Genomic DNA, 16052 nt, shown 5'->3' with positions numbered 1-16052 from the left:
AATTAAAATATAGTAAATAAATAGGAGCCAATCCCCATCCCGTATTCAGTCTGCGCATATGATGACCGAGAGGAAATAGACAGAAGCAGAGCATGTCGCAGTGACAGGCGCGGGGCGGGACTCGATAGCCCACTATGATCCACAAAATACTTGTTGCAAAACTTCCGATCTGCAGACTGGGATCACTCGACAAAGTAGAAAAAGTGGAAGACGTCTTTTTGTGAAGTTTTAACGGACTGATTGTGACCATGGAAGGTAAATAGACGCTGTCTTTATAGGCTACACTATTCCAAATCTTCGTAAACAATGAGGGACGTGCGCAGAAAGATCCGTGCAGTTAATCCAGATTGATGAAATCCAGATGTTGTGTTCTGTTCTTCTGCTTGAGATTCTAGAAATGTACTTCCGCTGCACACGAGTTTGCAGCGGTTTGCAGTGCACTTCTCTTTTAATGTGGAGCAACTTCATGCTAAACGTTAGCCTTGTGCATAACGCGCAGTGACATTAACAATACATTTTTCCCGTTTGAAGATGAAGGGTCAGTGGCGGAGGAAGGCATCAGCCCAGCTCAGAGCCCGCTGGTCCAACTCAGTTTTCAGAGAAACGAGAAGAGGAAAGAGAAATACCTGGAGGCTGAGCCTAAAGCTCTGGGGGTAGGCTAGCTGTGTGTGTGTGTGTGTGTGTGTGTGTGTGTGTGTGTGTGTGTGTGTGTGTGTGTGTGCAGGGCTGCTTTTACCTGCCACTAGACCCTGGGGCTGAGAGGTTTTGTAGGCCCCCCCGGGCGGCGGTCTTACAATACAGATGCGTTAAAGCCATGTTAGTCTACACCACAATATCTCTATTGATGAAATACAAAATCACTTAAGGTAACATGTACTTAAACCCCCTCCTGGTCTAATGACTTTTAATAACCAAACTCACATGGTTGGTTACAGTGTTTTTCCAAGTTATTGAAGAGACAGCGGTGGGGTCCCAGGACCTTTTAGGGGGTTCCGTGGGCATGCCCCCCCGGAAGAAAAATTTGAACCTTTTAAAGTAAAATGCATCAATCTGGTGCACTTTGAGAAGAAAACTAAGGCTAAATCAACTGTGTCCTTTGTGAGCTATTTTCTGAAATCATTTGGAGACACAGAAATACCAAAAAGCAGAAACAAAAATATACAGGTTTAAAAAATCCAGTCAGTCAGCATTCCAATTTTTTTTTTATAATCCCTTATCCCAAAGCTACTTCTCTCTTTGAATTCTTCATTTTGTTTTTAATGGCTCATCTCAATATAGGCCCTTGATCTGCGTTGCCCCGAACAATGTTATTTAAACAAAAATAACAAAAATGTACTGGTGAATGATAGGCCCCTTGATCTTCGTAGGCCAAAAATAATGTGATTTTTTTTCCTTTTTCTTTACTGGTTCATGATGGGCCCCTGATCTCTCTACGCCCCCCTAAGATCAGGGGCCCATCATGAGCCAGTCAATAATTTATTTAAATGACAATGTGCGGGGCCTTCTTAGATCAGGGGCCTATATTGAGACAGTAAAAAAAAAAAAAAAAAAAAAAAAAATTGATCCTTGTAGGCCCTGGGGCTTCAGCCCAGGTAAGCCCGTGCATTAAGGCGGCCCTGTGTGTGTGTGTGTGTGTGTGTGTGTGTGTGTGTGTGTGTGTGTGTGTGTGTGTGTGTGTGTGTGTGTGTGTGTGTGTGTGTGTGTTAAAGAATATATTTACCTGGAGTTTTGAGTTTTGCACTAATATAAAGCATCTGTCCGCTGTCCCAGATCACCCAGATTTGCCTGTGTTCGTACCAGATCATCAGTGTGAGTGTGTTGGTGGCCAAAGGCATCAATAACTGGGAGTATGACATCTTTTTCTTCATTGCATCTGTATTGGTAAGCACATGGACAAACCAACAATAGATACAAAATAGCATGGGGTAATGTGAAAATGCATATTAGACAATAAAATAGTGTTTATACTTAGCCCTTCAATAGCGCTGGTTATATTGCCTGTGTAGGTCATTGGAGTCAATGTTGCAAATTGAAAAGCATATAATTTTTTATTCATTGGTGTACATAGGTATTTAAAGGGGCAGTCCAGTAATTAAGTGTTATACATCCATAAAGATGGAGGGACAGAATTTAAATAGAATGATCGAAAACAAAGCAGCAGAGGCCAACTTTGAGTATTTAATTTGGGTCAAACTCAATAAACATTGCTTTCCACATTTCCCATGATGCAACAGATGTTACATGTTACTAGGCTTTCTGTCAGGTAAGCCTAATGCTGTGACACGCGTACAGAGGTTACTCACTCACTGATCATATCGGACCAGTTTGAATAAGAATACACCATCAAACAAAGCTTTTGATCCAACCAGTCAAAGTGGTTAGAGGGTCATTGTTTGTTGTTATTTTTACTCAACAATGTCCATTTGCTGTCATAGTTATAAGTAAGGCTGCTTCATCTATTATGCTCTTGTTTCCTGCTGGAATGTGCATATTGCCCACAGCATGCATTCTCCAGCTTGGTCTGCTGAAACAGGTGAAATGTATTTTAATTTTAATGTTTATTTGATAGGGACAGCTGCTATTACATAGACACTTATAAAACAAATCTCCAGTGTACAGCATCACGAAGGAGAAGGGCGGTTTAAACAATCATCAAAATACACATATAAAACATAGCCACATAAAAAAAAACATACAAGCACATACATATTAATTAAGAAAAAAAATCATACACCTGTATTTTATTAACTTTAATTTTACCAGGAATATTCCTGTACCATCCCCCTATGCTTTCCTGTCCCTATACGTGTTCAAGTCTGACTTTCAGTTAAAAATGTTTTCTGTTTAAAAATAGCCAATGATTTTGTATTACTCTTAGCTAATTTGGGCAGCTCATTCCATGCTTTAGCTCCCTTGATTGAGAAGGAATGTCTGGCCAATGGAGTTTTTTTTTAAACTTCCAAACTTAGCCGTTATGCTGCGGTTTGTTTTGATGTTGTGATCTGCATCCTCTTCTCAGGTGCTGATAGCTGGGTGTGTGGCTGTTGCGGCACAGAACCTCCACCTGCCCACGGTGAGTGACCTATGCCACTACCAAATACAGATCCAGGCATACTGACCTCAGAACAGCAAACAGAAACTAGCAAAAGAGAAGTCATGACTATGTTGCACAATTGGACGGCCAGAAAAAGAGAAGTGCTCTCTCAGCCTCTGCCACTTCCTATATAAGATGAGTCTAATAAGTCCCTGGACAAGGCTGAATGGTGTCCACTGACCAACTCAATGGACGTCAATGGATCGGATTCAGCTGTGTTGCTCGGGTGACAGGGAGCAGAAAGGAGCAAATACAAGCAGTAACAGAGCAGGACCTTTTGATGAAGGAACAGGGAAGAGAAGTTTACTTTCAAAAACACTCGCACGTCTTGAAACATTTATGTCATATTTCTTTCATAGTTCTTAACGCTTTCAATTAAGTAATTTCTCTTGTTTTTATGTCGTTTGTTGTGTTTTTTTTATGCTATTTGTATTTTACTTATCTTGTTGTACAGTCCTTTTTGTTTGTGAACTTGGGCTATAATACATTTTGAATGATTGATTGATAGGTCGGCCGGGGTTGGCAATGACCACCATATGGGCATGTTGCTAGCTACGGTGTGCCTCCTTTGTTTACATACCCTTTGTTTACATACTAGTTTACAGAGCCTACACTGTAGTATTAATACTAGATTTTGTTTCCCAGCGCACACACATTACAGACAAGTAGCGGATCTTTCAGAGATAATCACTGATTTTGACAAATTAATTAGGACAACAACTGTTCTCAGATTCGCTGACTTTTAAATTTCCAGTCCTTTTCCTATTTTCTTGTTTTACCAATTCGTAAAATTGTCTTATAGTACTAATTACTCAAGAATCTTTTCAAAGGACAATGCATATTTTTTTAAATTCTGTTTTTCTCCTGTGTGTGTGTGTGTGTGTGTGTGTGTGTGTGTGTGTGTGTGTGTGTGTGTGTGTGTGTGTGTCAGCTGAAGGCCTGTTTAGGGATGCAGATTGTTGCCTCTGGCGCCTCCATCTTCAACCTTATTTTCAGTAGCTTTAGAATGGATGACTATACCTCCCCCTGCTATAGCTATAGATACTATAGCAGATACGATGACAACTTCACATTGCACTATGGCGCCACCTGTCATCAAATTGAGGTGCGCAATAACGGTTTCATATTTTCATTCAACAGAGTCGAATAAGATTAATAATGAAAGTGTAATGTTGTTTAGTGAGTGGGTTAAAATAACCACAATGTATATATGACCTCTGCAAATTCCTCTCCCACTTGCAGAGCACTCGGTCCCACTTCTACGCTGAGATTATTCTCATCCAGGTTGCTCTGCTAGCCATCTCCGTCACTCTGGCAGCCTACTGCTGCAAGGTGGTCAACTGCTGCGGCCCTGGACCCAAAATGGTGAGCAGAACACTGGCCTTAAACAGTAGAAATACAGCTGCAAAGATTGACTTTAGTTTCACAAATCAAGTAACCAAGTTTGGACTACTGATGCTTAAAGGTGCTACGAGGAACTTTAAAAAAAAATCTTAAATCATTTTTCATCTGATGATAAAAAATGACATGTAACAGCAAACAAACCATCAGCGCAAAGATATCTTTTATTTTTCCTTTGTCATGGGGACGCTGACCCAGGGAAAACAGCTGGCACAGTAAAAAAACTACCGCCTTTCTCCAAAGGGGATGCAAGAATTAACACAAACTGAAAGTTCCTCGAAGCGCCTTTGACTATCTAGCAAGCATAGAAGAAAATTGTACCATTTTCCTTGTTTTGTGTCCCTCTCAGGCAGTGCTCACTATAGAAGCCCCCATTGTCCAAGAGTGAAGAGACAGAGTGGACCAAACGCAGGAGACAAGATGAATTTTGCAAACTAACAACTGCATGAATCAATATTTTGTATATCAACTGTGGATCCAAACCGATCAAAACTGTGACCATGTGTAATGTGAAAGGGGTCGCATATCGTGACATTTATTCAACTTTATGAGCTGACAATATGTTCAATTTTGTTTGCAGCTTGTTGCACTATACCTAAAATGTATTAAACAAAGTCAGTGAAGGTCCTCATACACATTTTTCATTTTACCATATATTTTTTTATAGGTTTTTTTAGATGTTATCCATCATCAATGCTAACTTTAACCATAGACTGTGTTATCATTTAACACCTGAAATATGTATAGAAAGACATTAAAGTGCCTTTATAGCAAGTCCCTTTTGCTGACCATTTGGCCTCATGCGGTTATTGCAGGATAACAGTAAATGTTAGAATGTAGTGTAACAGTAGCATAACTTCGGTTCAGTTACACAGCAATATATATCCAAAGTTTGCTAACATTAGCTACTGTAAACTACTGGTCATCTAAACCAAGTAAATATGCACCAACACAACGCCTGAGGGGATTGAATGGATGAATGATACATTTTATTGTTTATAAATTTGAACGTATGAACTTTTTTGTCCCGCTGACATATACTTAGGAACATCAGAGGGAAAATAAAACTTACGAAGGTAGACACGTCCCGTTATTATTCAACCCTTTTTCCATACACTGTTCCACCATAACCATTTCACCTTACATGAACAAGACCAGGACCCTGGAACTGGAAAAGCTAACTATAATGCAGCATTTTATTAATGCAGTAGTATTACAGTTTTAATAAGGTATTTTTGAACAGAAAGTGATGCATCACATTGTACAAAAAAATATTTTATTTGTCACACAATGCATTTAAAATATTTTTACTCTACACATATTTAAGCCATTAACCCACAGATCCTTAAGGTTAAAAATATACTTCATGATCAGAATTTAAGAAGAAATGGGACACAGCCAGTGCAGGATTGTGGAGAGATTTTGGACGTGTGCACATTTAATATAGAGCGTTTATAAATTTACTGCCTATCCCTGCCATGTTAAAAAAAGGATATTCTATTACAGATAATCTACATTGTTTTCTATGACAGTGTCATGTGGCACCACAGTTCATTCAAAAGAAAATGCAAGTTGATCTTTGCAGGCTCCACTTCCTCACGTCTGCAGCTCATCCGCCCAGTGGCTCTGTTGGAGAGAAAGAGATTAGTGAAGCAGAAACCACATTCATATCTAATATTTTGCTATGTCCTGCACAGCAAAAAAAAGTGTTAATACTAGAGGTGGGCATAGATTAATTTTTTTAATCTAGATTAATCTAGATTAATTTTGGAATTAATCTAGATTAATCTAGATTAAAATGTCTCATTTGAATTCATTCATAATATGTGTGTGCTCCCTAAATAATGACTCAAAGTAAGTCTTTGAGAACGTGTTTCTCAAGCCAGGTGGCGCATCAGACCAGGGGCTCATCTCCTGTTTCCAACATGCATCACAAACTGCTTGAGGAAGCTGTTCTACTATGATAATTGGTGATGAAAATAAATAATGTTCAACAAGATGTTACATAGTAACGCGTTACCGGCATCGGACCTCTTTTTTCAGTAACGAGTAATCTAACGCGTTACTATCTCCAAACCAGTAATCAGATTGAAGTTGCTCATCAAAGTCACTGTGCGTTACTTTTTCTGTCATTTTCCTTAGTGAAACATTTTACATAACTGCACAAGTGACTGCGATTGCGATTTTATGTAAATAAATGTGCGCGCATGTGTCTCTAAACTCTCCAACTGCTCCAACCGCTCCTCTCGTCTTTTTGGTAGCGCCCCTCGTCTCTGCCATGCAGCGTGTGTGTGTGCCTGTGTCTGTGTCTGTGTGTGTGTGTGCAGCAGCATTACGGCCGAGTCGAACTGTGGCGCAAAACAAAGTTTTCCCCCCGATGAAATATAGCGTCTGCTATGGGGATATTTAGGATTCGGGTACGGTGACGTTGACGTTGAAGAGATAGAAGTGTTTAAAACTTGGAAACTTATAGTCACGTGGCGACCGGTGGCCACACACACCCACCCTGCGTTCCAATACCCGATTGTGTGGGCAAGTGATGGAGAGAGAGAGAGCGGCGGGTGTGTGAGAGAAGCTTCGCCCCTCGTCTCTGACATGCAGCGTGTGTGTCTGTGTGTGTGAGTGTGTGTGTGTGTGCGTGTGTGTGTGCGTGTGTGTGTGTGTGTGTGTGTGTGTGTGTGTGCGTGTGCAGCAGCATTACGGCCGAGTCTAAGCTGAACTGTACAAATGACTGGCTCCCTGAGCCGAACAGGAGGTGGAATAAGAGATTAACGGCGATATTTTTTTTATCGCCGATAAGAGTCTTGCGTTAACGCAGCACGTTAACGCCGATAACGGCCCACCACTAGTTAATACACAGCCTATGCTCTGTAAACTGGTATGTAAACAATAGGCAAGCTAGCAACATGTCCGTTTACAGGGCCTAGGCTGTGTATTAACACTGGATTCTCCAGAACAAACAAGCGTTCTCCAGAATCGCTGACTCCTACCTCTAGCGGAATTTCTTATTTACAATGTGTATAAAGTAGGACAGATTCAGGACACAGACTGGTCATATTTGGTATAGATATTAACAATAAAACATATTTGTATATCCTCTATTGTCTAGTGACTGACCAGTGCTGCAGGTGTGTCCTCCTCCAGGTCTCCAAAGCAGCCGTGTTTGTGTCGGATGAGACTCCCCCACAGGACAGAGCGCCTGCAGGCCGGACACTCTCCCTCCACCGGCAGCAGCTGGGACGACTCAGACCTCAGGAAGTGTTTGGCAAGGCAGATCACATGACCGCTCATTCCACACGACGGGTGGAAACAACTAAGCTTGGCAGACACCTGACCATAAAGCAAAGACAAAAGATTGATGGCCTACAACTACTGTAACTTACTGACTACTAAGATGGTAGTGACTCGAGTGAGAAGCATTGCATTGTACTGAAATCAAGGTTAAAATTGGATCTAGTAATTTTGGCAAAGACTTGTTGTCAAAGTCAGTGAATATCTCCTAATGATCCATTTACCTGTCTGTATAAAAAAAAATCAAGTGTTAATCCACAGCCTAGGCTCTGTAAATGGGCATGTTTCTAGCTATGGTGGGCCCCCTTTGTTAACATACCCGTTTACAGAGCCTAGGCTGTGTATTGACACTAGATTTATTTTCAGCGTACACACAGGATGGATAGGTAGGTAGTGGATTGCGAGGACATATTTTCTGATTTTTGACAAGAAGCAAACTGGTGTTAAGCTAAATAAACTTTAACTGTGAACCAAAGGTAATATTAATCATTTCACGAATAGTGGTCACTATAGTGAAAGGTTATTCAAAAACTTTAGTTTAAAACTCAACTGCATTGCTCTCCACTCCTTTGAAGAAGACCACAGTATCATCGTATCTTTAGACAGATCAGAACTAAATCCTCATTGATGCATAAAGAGACCCATACCTGGACCAGCTTTTTACAGAGGAAACACCTGGATGTCTCCTCCTCTTCTTCTTCTTCTTTCTCTGCAGGCTTCAGCGGCTGCTTCTTCTTCTTGGCCCTCACGCTCCCGAAGGCGATGGGGATGTGTAGCGGAGGCTGCAGACTGGGCTCAAAGTCCATCCTGTACTCCTGTTTGAGCCAGCGGGCCGTGAGAGGCAGCCTGTTCCACGGCGCCACCCGCAGCATGTTGGAGACAACGCGCCAGTGGAACTGCAGACTGGACTCTTTCCTGGAGCGCCGAGACACGTGGGAGAGACGCCTGGAGGAGTGAGGGTGCTGCCACGCCCATTCAAACTAACAGATACAATGGTGATGATAGTTAGAATCTTTCAAAGCCTACTCAGAAATGTAGGTGTTGAAAGGGGCTTTTAAAGTAGCAACAAGGACTTTTTTTTTCATATTTCTGAAACAGTCTAATTTTTCTTCGGATGATCATAAATGACATGTAACAGCAAAAGAGACCATCAGTGCAAAGAATGCTGTTTTATTGAGTCATTCTTAATACCTTTATCAGGGGGAAAGTTAACCCAGGAACAACAGCTGTCTGTCGTCGTAGAAAAACACCGCTTTTGTCCAAAGGGGCCACTAGAATGAACACAAACTGAAAGTTCCTCGCAGCCATTGGTATTGATTTAGAAACCAATATGAAAATTTAAAAACCTGAAAAAATTGCCGGTTTTTCACCAAACACATGAATACGGTGTATGGCAAAAGGAGAGTACTTTACCTGAAACTGAATCTATTTGACGTTTATTAGTACTTTAAAGTTGTAAAATGATATTCTAGCAGTCACAGAATACCATTTACTTAGCTAAAAAGTGTGTGTCCTTGATTTTGTCCTCTCGACCACCGAAAACTCACTCCATAACTCTGTTGATCACTATAGACTAGTTGGGAAACACACACCAGAGGACGAGCCTGGTGTTTACAGTCTTGACATGAACAGACATTTCAGGTAAATACTCATGGATTATAGTCCCATTTATTTAACTTAATTAACATAGCTAATGAATGTTGTCAAATCATGTAAAAACAACAACAAATATAGTCCTACTTACCCTTAGGGCAGCAATATCATATGGAAAGCCATGTATAATTAGGACCATCTCCCTGAAAAGAACAAATGGATGGATAGATAGATAGATAGATAGATAGATAGATAGATAGATAGATAGATAGATAGATAGATAGATAGATAGATAGATAGATCGTTATCCTAGTTATCCTAGAATGGATTCAAGTTATAACTAATGTGCAAATTAAAAGTCCTATGTGCTTGGATTGCCCTATGTGATTAGATTTTCAGTAATGATGTAACACCTCGTGTAGTACAGTTAACAGTAAACAGTGGTTCATACCATGGTCCTTTGCCACTGGTTCTCTTGGCCCCCCCTTTGTGCCTCCCGGCGTTGTGTTGACCGATCCTGCGCTCGGGGTTCACGGTAAAGCCGATGTAAATACGCCCTTTGTATTTCGGGTTGGTGCAGTACAGCATGTACACACCGTAGAAGCTTTCTACCTCCACTACCATTGTACAAGAAAATAGCCCTTGTGGTATTATAAAAATATGACTTTACCGTTGGATAGAGCATCCATGAGTAAACGTTGGCTATAACTCTTTAGGCATAACGTTAGCCGACCATTTTACAACTTAGCTAGTAAAGTCATTAACTAAAATATGATATATAACATTTCAAACGATTAAATTGAGGTAATGATGCCATTCTCAAGGCAGTGCTACAGATGATTAAAATATTGTCACCCAAAGTAAGCTACAGCCGATTATCAACAAATGGGAGAACGTTCACATTAGAAATGTGTGTTTTTTAGTGGCCCACATAAAAGCCTGATGAAATATGCTTTAAAATGACTTAGTTTGTCCCGATAAAGGGATAAGAGATAACTCACATTATACAAAAAAACTCGTTACATCCTAAATTCAGTTCATTCGAAATACATATTTTGGTCGACATGAAAAACTATCAACATTTACTTCGTCTTTCTGTTAGGACCTCTAATATTATGATTCGCTGCTTTAAAAAAATACGTCCCGCCCATAGTGTGTAAACAATTCAACCGATTGGTCATAGTTATCGTTGCTGAAAATCCATTGGACACATCGTTAGCCACTTATAAAGCAAGGGACGCCCACTCATTCGAGCACAGTGAATGCATTTAGCTAAACCACTGTAATATACACACCTTTCGGTAATTATAAACTTTTCTATATATAAACTATTTAAAAATTCAGTCTCCAACTGTGTTGCAATAGTACGTTTAGTAGGTATGTCCGTTTTAAGTATGTGGGATGCTATATTACTACTTCCGGTGTCTGTCAGCATGTCTGTGGCCCGGGGAGCTGACAGAGCAATCTATAGAAAAAATTGCTAGCGTTAGTGCAACAACGGATTTACTAACGTTAGATTGTGTGTTTTGGTCGTGCAGACATGGAGATAACAGGTGATCACATCCGGGATAAACTTATCAAGGAGCTCGAGGCAGTGCACGTGGTAGGTTTCTGGCTATTATAACTACAAACATATATGTTATCCTAGCTGAATGCATGTATGTGTGTGCTGTGGTGAAATACACACAATACTAAGCCCATTCAAAACATTCCCCTTAGTTGATATGCTGTGAATATCAGACACTGTTGCCAACAACACAACTAAATTGAATGATTTCTGAGTGGAGTTTGGTATAGCCATGCAATATATGATGCTAACAGCCAAAGGTAGACATAGAACGAGGTTGAACATTAACCTTCTCTGGTATTGATGCTTTTAGGACTCACAAATACTAGAACTAGATAGTGGTAGCAGGCTAGCAGCTCGGGAAGGAACTAACATGATGGCTGTTACTCTTGTCTTGTTTGCTCCAGGATGTGGAAGATACATCATCTAACAGATGTGCGGCCAGCTTCAAAGTCCTGGTGGTGTCGGCCCAGTTTGAGGGCAAACCACTGTTACAGAGACACAGGTATTACACACCGTGGCAACATCACACAATGCATGTTTGCAGTGGGGTTTGCACTCATATACGTTTTTTTGTTGATTGTTCCATGACTACTAGTACATACAAAGCAATGTACTGTGATTTCATGATGTCAACAATTCCTAACAATTAAATCACCTTGTAAACCCTTTATAATGGAAATTCTTCATAAGTTCTCCCAAAATATGTATCATGTCCTGGAACAAAGTTATGTTTGAAATACTCAAAGATGCAACAGTACATCCATCCAAACCATTCAGCAATCTACAAACCCCAAAGCCTTAAAGACCCATATTTGAAGGGTCCATTTGGAGAGAAAAAACGATAACTGCTTTTTTTTTTTTAAATCGTCCAAACAAAGTATTATCAATCCAGGTGATGTGATCTCATTCAGTTTTTGCAAATCAACTCATTCAGAAACTGAATAAGATATCTGACTACTGTACATGTACCCACTCTAAGCCTGTGTGTTGTGTTCTAACAGGATGGTGAATATGTGCCTAGCTGAGGAGCTGAAAACGATCCACGCCTTTGAACAGAAGACCCTCACCCCAGAACAGTGGGAGAAACAGAAATCACAATGACACACAAGTAATAATATAACACTCACATCTATTTGAAATGTTACTATAAAACAGGCCTTATACATCTCTGATTTGTAGAGACAATACAATTGCTCTCTCTTACCTCATCATGCAAAGCAATATTGATAATAATGCAATGGAATATTCTGGTTGCAATAAAACACTCGGATGCTTTATTTTGTCTGTGTTGTTTGGTTCCTGTAAGTCATTTTATTTTTGAGATCTGAAGTCGGGAACGTTCTGTGAAAATGGGTAACATATTAGCTAAATTTGAAGGGAATTGTGGCAAATTTTATTTTCCACTGTTGAATTCATATTTTGAAATGGATTCCAGAGTAACTGGAGTAAAGCCAGAGGGAGAAGCAGCATACATCCTACCTAATAACTCTGCAGACCATATGAAGGAGAACAAAGTTTTAGCTTGGACACAATTATTTTTTTAAGGACACCAAAGTTTTTAGCTTGAGTCACCTTTTAGTTATATTTTTATGAGTTCAGATAAGAGACTATTTCCTCTCTTTAGTGCTAACCCTCAAATGTCTTTTCACAAAGTCAAAGTGCAGCCTCTAAGAACCACTAGCATTTGCTTTAGTCCAGTGAAAGATCACCAAAGGGTCCATATGTGTGTCTGGGTTTATATCATATCTATTTAACAGCCTCTCACAACAGATGAACAGGTCTCTAATCAAGCGAAAAACATCTACAGAATGGGCATTGCATTTAAATTAGACGAATACATTTACAATACAGACAGTCACTGCATTGCACAATGTGCACATTTATGTGTGTGGAGGTCTAGTGAAGCCTCACACAAAGCCCAGAGTTCTTCATGAGATGTTATTAAGACCAGGCAGACCCCCTGCTTGGTGGTTTTCAGGTCGTCACATTCAGAGCTGTGTGCTTTGTTCAGTCAACCTGAGGCTTATTGTAGGGCTGCGGCTGATTTTAAGCCTGTGTCTACACACACTACATGCAACACCTGAACCATAGACACATTTAAACCAAATGTAATTATAGCTTATATTGATATGATTTGTTTCGCATACACTTCAATGGGTTCAAGGATGTACATGACTCAATTATTAGACTTATTAGTTCAAGCTTTCTTGTCGGATATTAAATTCTTAAATCTTGGGCTCCCTCCAACAATACAGCACCGTAAATATGGTGTTAAGAGCTACACACAAGATAATCTAAGACATTAAAAAAGATAAATAATGCAAAGTGCAAACAATTCAAATGTAATCTCTTCTATATGTAAATACATATCTATTCAATATTATCAATAACATGTGCAGCAGAAAAGAGGAATCATTCTAATTATAAATATGAACGTGCATCGTTTTCTTTTGTTACATTACAGTGTATAATAACTCAACAAAAATATGATACATGAAATATTATCTTTAATGCCATTCACACAGGTCCTGTACATTTGTGTGGTTGTGTATGCGCTACTGAGAGTGAGTCAATAATTCCTCATGTTTTCATGGCCTGTACATTTTACAGAGCATTAGGTGTGCATCTGAGCATGGGCATTTTACTGTGTTTTAAGTGTGTCTACCAGATGAAATCCATTTAACTTGTATTTGTTACTAAACCATTAATAAACATACTACATGGCTATGAAAGTGGAAACCATTTATGGGTATTTTTACTCTTCAGATTTTACGAATTGGTAACGATTAGGGTTCCACAGGGTCTCACAGTTTTGATCCGTTAATAGAGTTTGTATAGTGGTCAAGGTGTGTGGAAATCGGTTGTATGAGGGCACGTCGAAACCAATGTTTTTGTTGTGATGCCTAATTCATCTGGAGTTGGTCAAGTATCCTGGTGGGGACATGTTTTTGGCCTTGTTGTACTTGCTTTTCAAATGAGTCTCATAACATAAAGAAGCTCTTTGTTTTATTTAACACGCTCAGGTTTCATCATCTCATTTACATCCCCAGATTTAGAGCATGGAAATAAGAATGTGCGGTTGATAAGAAATGGCTGGGTGCTGATTTGATTTTCCCCCTCAGTGAACAGAAAAACAGACAGAAACAGAGCAAGAGCCTCAAGTGTGTGAAGATTACTTCCACCACTTACCCTCCCGAGGCCCACTAATGGAAGAGCCGACGTGGGGGAGAGTGTCTTTCTTTGCGCGAGTGTGTGTTGTGAGTGAGTTTATTCACTGGTTGTCGTGTTTCAGCGTTGGTGAAAATGGCCTTGTAATTTATACCATATCAGTGTCCCCTTTAGAACTCTGTGACAAAAATCACAAAAGGTGAAACCAAACGGAATCATGGAAAATGTAAAATTTTCTTCTTTATTCTGGTTGGCTTTAGTTTCAAGGGAGACCTGTGCTCTAGCCTATTGCTATTATGAGTGCTGATCTGATGTTGAAGGCCTGTACTGGTACAACAATTGATGTGTTTTGTGCTGTAATTTCACTCAGTTACACTATATGCTAATGACCTAGCATGAACACAGGAAAAAAAAAACATCCACCAGAGATGTTATTGCAAATCCTGTTCGGTTGTAAAAGGTGATGTGTGCGCAAGACTTTCAGAGTCTTCTAGTTTGAGTGCTGAGTTAGGCTGAACTTGAAATAGCCCTTTTCCCAGAACAGTCATATAAATACTACTAATCAGGGTTCCGCATCACTATCTCCTATAATTTGGACATTTTGGACAGCCCCTGAGAAGCATGTAAAATGAGTTATGGGAAGGGTCACAAGAGTGTAGAAAATCCGCTTAGCAACATATGCTGTGAATATGTAAAAATCCCTGCTGCAAAGTCCTGGATGAGTTGAAGCGGTTAATGTGTTTGCTGGGGATGCCAGCCAGGACTGCTACATTATTGTGTCAGTGTGTGATGTGGCTAACGCATTGACTTTATTTATATGACTGGAGAAAGTACTGGTACTTTATACTTGTTATTGAAAGTCTAGATTTAGAGCCAATGTAGGCAATTCAATTATACACAGAAGTGTCCCCAGCAGCACAGAACCCTGTGAACTATGGAGCTTACTGACCATTAAAATACCCTTTTTCACCCTATAGGCCCCCAAAACAAGTGTGATCCATTTTCCCTTTTTCGACTGTAAAACACTCTTGTTGACATTGTAAATTTGCCCTAATAGCTTTGAAACTGTAGGGCGACAAAGGTAAAGGACTCACCTCAATAAACACATTTCTTCAGCACTTGTGTGAACCAATTGTATGATCATTTATTATGAACCAGCCTTGCAGAAAAACAGGGTCAAAGGAGCCATTCTTAAATCTACCAGAGGAAGGATGAATCCCCTGCAGTTTTCGGTATTAGAAGGCAATACATCGATAAAATAGCCTGGTGTGTTATGGGTGTTTAATCAGGCCGCTTGATTTATCTACAGGAGCTGACCATTCCAGTCATCAAAAAACAGCCTACGTCACATATGTAGTGAAGTGAAACGCAGAAGGAGTTGGCTGTGTTAAGAGTGAACACATAAATCGGGTTCCATTAGTCCAACCAACAGCTGATCTCTGCCAGGAGACTAATGCCCCTCCTAGCAGGGATTCTCTCAGACTGGATCCCTGTGTTCACCTCCTCAGTCTAGACAAATCCTGCCGGCTTGGTTCCTCACTGGAAGGAATTATTTGGACCACATTGAAAACCATTGTGGCGCGGGTCACTGCTTTCTAATTTGTTATTCTAATGTAAAAGTCCCATGTCAATGCAAAGTGGATCTTAACACTGTTCATTTTTAGCAGGCAATGGACACCATAACCGGCAAACACATGTTAATAAGCACTATAAAATACAGATCAGGCTGATGGTAGTGCCGTTAGGTTTTCAGGTATTTGTTGTGAAATGTAAGGTCCATTCACTAGCTTCTTCTGGAGCTTTCAACTGTATCCACTTGTGAAGTGAGTTACAGTAAGACTGTTCTGTCATTCCAAGCACACAAGTAGTTTATTTGTGACGGTATTTTATTCCTTTGTTAGATGGCAACAACAAAGATATGATAGAAAACAAGTG

At 40.0% G+C, this 16052-nt stretch overlaps 3 protein-coding genes across 3 annotated transcripts; 2 read left to right on the top strand and 1 right to left on the bottom strand.

Annotated features, from left to right (window-relative positions):
• The first annotated feature begins 96 nt into the window (after window positions 1-96).
• LOC307269404 (membrane-spanning 4-domains subfamily A member 4A-like) lies at window positions 97-5573 on the top strand. Its single transcript, XM_080052368.1, has 7 exons — window positions 97-255; window positions 532-653; window positions 1771-1881; window positions 3020-3073; window positions 4026-4199; window positions 4337-4459; window positions 4845-5573. The coding sequence occupies exons 1-7, from the start codon at window positions 249-251 to the stop codon at window positions 4881-4883; spliced, it is 630 nt and encodes a 209-aa protein (XP_079908494.1). The 5' UTR covers window positions 97-248; the 3' UTR covers window positions 4884-5573.
• Window positions 5574-5840: 267 nt separating this feature from the next.
• Window positions 5841-10232, bottom strand: slx1b (SLX1 homolog B, structure-specific endonuclease subunit). The gene is made up of 5 exons (XM_080052582.1): window positions 9831-10232; window positions 9531-9582; window positions 8434-8766; window positions 7613-7825; window positions 5841-6121 (listed from the first exon to the last, which is right to left on the bottom strand). Exons 1-5 carry the CDS (start codon window positions 10001-10003, stop codon window positions 6092-6094), a joined length of 801 nt encoding a protein of 266 aa, XP_079908708.1. The 5' UTR covers window positions 10004-10232; the 3' UTR covers window positions 5841-6091.
• A 369-nt stretch (window positions 10233-10601) lies between these two features.
• LOC307269561 (bolA-like protein 2) lies at window positions 10602-12217 on the top strand. The gene is made up of 4 exons (XM_080052542.1): window positions 10602-10680; window positions 10918-10982; window positions 11354-11451; window positions 11951-12217. Exons 2-4 carry the CDS (start codon window positions 10920-10922, stop codon window positions 12048-12050), a joined length of 261 nt encoding a protein of 86 aa, XP_079908668.1. The 5' UTR covers window positions 10602-10680; window positions 10918-10919; the 3' UTR covers window positions 12051-12217.
• The last annotated feature ends 3835 nt before the right edge of the window (window positions 12218-16052 follow it).

This window comes from Ammodytes marinus, assembly GCF_949987685.1.
Source record: "Ammodytes marinus genome assembly, chromosome: 23".
Taxonomy (NCBI): domain Eukaryota; kingdom Metazoa; phylum Chordata; class Actinopteri; order Uranoscopiformes; family Ammodytidae; genus Ammodytes; species Ammodytes marinus.
The sequence above is the reverse complement of the archived record's forward strand: the minus strand, read 5'-3'. Positions and strand labels throughout refer to the sequence as shown.

Bases quoted from the DNA above. Each gene is read 5' to 3' on its own strand.
- LOC307269404 (XM_080052368.1), top strand. The intron at 1,882-3,019 runs GTAAGCACATGG...TCCTCTTCTCAG, and splicing joins TCTTCATTGCATCTGTATTG to GTGCTGATAGCTGGGTGTGT. The intron at 4,460-4,844 runs GTGAGCAGAACA...TGTCCCTCTCAG, and splicing joins GCGGCCCTGGACCCAAAATG to GCAGTGCTCACTATAGAAGC.
- slx1b (XM_080052582.1), bottom strand. From the start codon at position 10,003: ATGGTAGTGGAGGTAGAAAGCTTCTACGGTGTGTACATGCTGTACTGC. The intron at 7,826-8,433 runs GTATGGGTCTCT...CTTTATGGTCAG, and splicing joins TCTGTAAAAAGCTGGTCCAG to GTGTCTGCCAAGCTTAGTTG. The intron at 6,122-7,612 runs GTCAGTCACTAG...TCTCTCCAACAG, and splicing joins AGGACACACCTGCAGCACTG to AGCCACTGGGCGGATGAGCT.
- LOC307269561 (XM_080052542.1), top strand. From the start codon at position 10,920: ATGGAGATAACAGGTGATCACATCCGGGATAAACTTATCAAGGAGCTC. The intron at 10,983-11,353 runs GTAGGTTTCTGG...TGTTTGCTCCAG, and splicing joins AGCTCGAGGCAGTGCACGTG to GATGTGGAAGATACATCATC. The intron at 11,452-11,950 runs GTATTACACACC...GTGTTCTAACAG, and splicing joins CCACTGTTACAGAGACACAG to GATGGTGAATATGTGCCTAG.